This window comes from Pteropus vampyrus, unplaced genomic scaffold (assembly GCF_000151845.1).
Source record: "Pteropus vampyrus isolate Shadow unplaced genomic scaffold, Pvam_2.0 Scaffold131, whole genome shotgun sequence".
NCBI lineage: Eukaryota > Metazoa > Chordata > Mammalia > Chiroptera > Pteropodidae > Pteropus > Pteropus vampyrus.
In genome coordinates this window covers 1,893,147-1,897,639 of record NW_011888912.1, presented here as the reverse complement: position 1 = coordinate 1,897,639, position 4,493 = coordinate 1,893,147, and the positions used below count along the sequence as shown (strand labels likewise).

At 70.5% G+C, this 4,493-nt stretch overlaps 1 protein-coding gene across 1 annotated transcript in view; it reads right to left on the bottom strand.

The window, feature by feature from the left end:
• Nucleotides 1–4,493, bottom strand: part of IGFN1 (immunoglobulin-like and fibronectin type III domain containing 1) — a 24,769-nt gene that overhangs the window by 7,813 nt on the left and 12,463 nt on the right. Inside the window, exons 10-15 of the mRNA XM_023534769.1 lie at nt 3,561–4,490; nt 2,989–3,104; nt 2,324–2,465; nt 1,764–2,063; nt 1,064–1,363; nt 310–599 (exon numbers count right to left, since the gene is read on the bottom strand). Coding sequence (XP_023390537.1) covers nt 310–599; nt 1,064–1,363; nt 1,764–2,063; nt 2,324–2,465; nt 2,989–3,104; nt 3,561–4,490 — 2,078 coding nt within the window. The remainder of the gene's footprint in view (nt 1–309; nt 600–1,063; nt 1,364–1,763; nt 2,064–2,323; nt 2,466–2,988; nt 3,105–3,560; nt 4,491–4,493) is intronic.

Here is a 4,493-nt window from a genome sequence, read left to right as displayed (position 1 = left end):
GAACCCCTGTGTGGCTCTGCTGCCAACTTGCTGGGCAGCTGTGGCGCGTGCCTTGGCCCCCCACCTTCGGACGAGGCACTAAGACCTGGAGGGAGAGCGAGCTGAGGGTCTGGCCGGACGTGGGGGCAGGGCCGACGGCCCCCCTCCGGCTTCGCCCCGAGATGCCCACTGAACCCGCCCGGGGAGATGGGGGCGGGCGGGGGCTGTCCTGGGCGTCGTGGGGTGCTCAGCAGCGTCTTCGGCCTCTTCACACCAGATGCCACTCCCCACCTTCCCCCACTTCAGCCGTGATGACCAGAACTATCGGGCATGGCCCAGCGTCCTCTGCAGCAAAGCCACCGGGGGGCCCGCCGCGGGGCCCCGAGCCAGGAGCCCAGGGGGAGCAGAGGCCGGGACGAAGCGGGGCGCATGCTCGGGCCACTCACCGGGCACGGGCTGCTCGGTCACCGCCGTCCACGTGTTGCTCCCCTTCTTGCGCTTGTCGATCAGGTAGCCCAGGATGTGGGCGCGGCTGAGGCCCCGAGGCGCCGTCCACGCCATAGTGATGCCGCGGCTGGAGGCCGACAGGATGGCCGGGGCGGAGGGCGGCCCAGGGAGCGCTGGGCAGAGAGGGGCCGGTCAGCCAGAGGCAGGGGGTGGGAGGTGCTGGCCCATGGAGGTCCTGGGGGCGGGGGCATCGCGGCTGGGCCAAAAGCCGTCCCCTCCCCTCCTGGACACTGGTCCGGCTGCTCCAGGGATGACGGGAACAGAGGGGCAGAGCGGCCCAGGTGTGCAGCCCGCCCCAAGGCCCAGCCCCGAGTCTCAGCCCTGAGGCCCAGATGGAGGCTCCATCTGATGGAGGACGAAGCCAGACCCCAGGGTCCCGAGTGGACTCTGCGTGCCCATGCCCGGGAGAGCCGCCCCTGGGAACACACCCCTCGTACCTCGCTCCCGGTTGCAGGAGGAGCTGAGGGGAGCGGTCCCCATGGTGTCCTAGAAGGGCCTGGGACCCCGGCGTCCCTCCGCCTCGGGGCACAGTGGGGACCTGGGACTCCCCCACCCTCACCCCAGCCCGTCCACTCACCCTCGGGAGCCACCAGCACCTCCTCGGACTCCAGGGCCTCGCCGGCGCCCTCCGAGGTCACGGCCCGCACACGGAAGGTGTACTTCCTGCCCTTCTCCACGTGGGCGTCCGTGAACGTGAGGCTGTCTGCGGGGGGCTCGGCCACCTTCAGCCACGTGCTCCGGCCGGCCTGCTGCCTGTCCACCACGTAGTGCTCCACGGGTCGACCCCCGTCGTCCCGAGGGGGCCGCCAGCGCAGGCAGACGCCGGCCCCCCGGCAGTCCTGCACCTCCAGGGGGCCCTGTGGGGGCTGGGGCTTGTCTGGGACCCCGCGGGAGGAGAAAGAGAGAAGGGGGTGAGGGCAGCTGCAGGGCCTCGGCAGGACCTCGAGGGGCCCTGGTCCCCACTCCGGGCACACACACACCGGGGCGTGGGGCACGCGGAAGGCAGGGGCCCGGAGCCCAGCCCCCAACGCAGGGGCTGGCGTGGGCCTCGCTGTGCTGGTACCGCTGCGGGCGGGGGCCACCGGCCCACCCAGCACCCTTCACAGGGCCCGGAGCAGCAGACCGCCGGCCCCCCGCCCGGCCCGGCCCTGCCTCCGGCCGAGTCTAAGGATAGGACGGGGCAGGGGAGTGGGTTCGGGCCCCAAGCGCGTGCAGGCGGGGGGCGAGCCGGGCTGCACCCCGGGCCCCTCAGGCCCTGGCGGGGGCTGGGGCCCCACCGATGACTTGCAGGGTGAGCTCGGCCTGCACAGAGCCGCCCTTGCTCCTCAGCGTCACGCTGTACTGGCCACGGTCCTTCCTGCTGGCGCTGGGGAGGCACAGCCGGGTGAAGCCGTCACTGAGGGCCACCTGCGCACCCCCGCCGCGGCCACCGTCCACCTGAGCCCCGTCCTTCCACCAGGTGGCCTGGACGGGGAGGCGGCTCTGGAAGGGGATCTTCACTGCCAGCAGCTTCCCAGCCTTGACCACCAGCGGCTCCTTCAGGCCGTCAATCACTTCTGGAGCGATGACGGGGGGATCTGGAGATGGGGCGGCACCAGGGAGTCAGAGAGGCCGGGGCGCCGGGCGCCCGAGTGCGGGGAGGGCCCAGAGATGAAAGTCGGGGCTAAGAGTCGGAACTCACCCCCCCACTTCACAGGGACGAACCAGGCTGGGGGGCCAGAGACCAGGGACCTCACCCACGACTCCCTGACAAGGAATTTTAGTCACTTCCTTGGGCTGGGGGTGAGGTTGGACCCGGTCACAGGCTGGCCACGCATGCGGCAGAGCTGGGCCTCACCTTTGACGGTCAGGGTGGCCTCGCTCTGCTGGTTGCCGACTGCAAAGGTGTACTTGCCAGCCTGGGCCCCCTGCACGTGGGCGATGAGGAGCCTGCGCACCAGACCATCCTGCTCGATGACGAGTCCATCCTGGGTGCTGAGCTGGAAGCAGGCCACAGCGGAGCCGTCACTGCAGCCCGGGGCCCCTCTGCGGTCTGTCACCGACGCAGTCACTCGAGTCAGAGCAGCCCGGCGCGGGCCACAGGCACCGAGGGGCTCCGCTCCACGCCGCCGCGAGTGGTCACCATGCCTTACACGGCTACCGGCCCGTTTCGCAGATGGAGCCAGGGGCCGGGGAAGTGGGGTCGGACCCGGTCTCTCTGAGGCCCAGGCCCGAAGCGCTGCGACGCGCCCCCTCCAGAACAGAGGACAGAGGGCCGTCCCCGGGCTGAGAAGGTGGCCTTCGTCCAAGGCCTTAAGGTCGCGAACGACCCGACAGGTGTCGGGGTAGAGAGGGCGTTTGGGGCGGCAGTGAAGACAGGGGTGCGTGTGAGCGGGGTGACACCCAGTCACGCTCCTGGGGCGGAGGCCTCGGAAAATGAAGAACGAAAGGCCGGCCCTCTCTCTCATCTGCACCCCCGCTGCCCCCGCCCCAAGGGGGTTGGTGGGGAGAGGGGAGCCCTACCTGGACGCCATCCTTAAACCAAGCACCAGGTCCCAGGTCCCGGCTGAGGGTGCAGGAGAGCACAGCGTCCTCCCCCAGCCGTGCTTCCGTGTCAGTCAGGCCCTGGAAGAAGTGGCCTGGAGGGACAGGGAGAGGCTGGGGACCCCCAGGGACCCCCAGGAACCCCCCGGGCCCAGCCTCCCAGGCCATGGCCTGCGCCGCACTCTGGGAGGCCAGCGCATGTCCGCAGAGCCGGCCCCCACTGGCGGGGCCCAGGCTAGTGCGGGAGGCTGGGGTGGAAGGTGGGGAAAGGCACCCGAGTCACAGGGACAGGTCTGGGTGACCCCGCGGAGCTCAACAGCTCCGCGCTTGGGATATAGGGTGTCAAGACAGGTGCTCGGGTGAACCCCTGACCCCATAACTTGGGTCCCACCCCCATGAGGAGGAGGAGGCTGCTACTGAGGCCGGGAGGGGACCCCAGAAAATGGGGCACTGGCAGGGACAAAGGCCTGGGGCTGGGAGCAAATCTGGGACCGACCCAGGCGCCCCGCTGCGCGGGGTTCCCACGGGAGCCAGCGGCTGAGGACACCTACCTCTGACCTCCTCGGAGACATCGCTGGTGCCAGGCTTGCGTCTGGATCTGGGACTCGGGGTGGCGTCCCTCCCCTGGCCGTAGATGGCAGGCCTGCCCTCTGTGCCACCCTTCCTGCTGCCGAGATGGCCAGGGGGCCTCCGGCTCTGGTCGTCATGCAGCATCTCCCCAGGGCTCGCTTCGTCCCTTCCACCAGGCGGCTGCCTCCTGCCTCGGGCCTCACCCACTGTCCCCCGCTCTGCGGCTCCCGCCTCGGCCCCTGGCTTTGCCTGGGACGAGCTCCTGGGTGGGCCACACCTCCTGTCTGACCCACCGGGCTTCTCTGCAACCTGTCTCTCATCTTCTTTTAGGGTCTCTGGACCTTGGGCCTTGTCGTCCTCAGCCTCTAGGGAGCCCTGTGACCCCAGAAAACCTCTTCCTCCCAGCCGTCCTCGGCCCTGCCCACGAGTGTCTGCGGATCTGTCTCTAGAGCCCTGTTTGCCAAGAGGAACGTCTAGGCCGTTCTGGGCTCCACCGGAGTCCCCTGGGCCGGCAGTCCTGCCCCTTCCAGCAGCTGAACCCTTGCTGTCCAGGGGCCTCGGGCCTGGCCACCCACCAGCCTCCCCTTGGCCTGCAGCCCCCTCCCGGGCCCTGCCGCCTTCTGTCCCTTCTTGGGTCCTGCCGACAGTGGCAGCTCCCTCCTGCGGAGACCCAGCTGCCTTGGAGCCTGGGGGCCGGGTCCCAGCTCCTGCGCCGCCTCGGCCAACTTCCCGGCCTGGGGCCCGAGCCCGGCTTGCCCCCCTGCCCTCTGCAGACTCCGCCACAGACTTGTCCCTGTCCCCAGGGGTCTGGCTGCTGTCCAGGACCGAGCCTGTGCCTGCCGGCCTTCCCCGTGCTGCTGCCAGCCCTCCGCCTCCCAGCAGCGAGTCCCCTGCTCCCTCGGACGCCTGCGCTC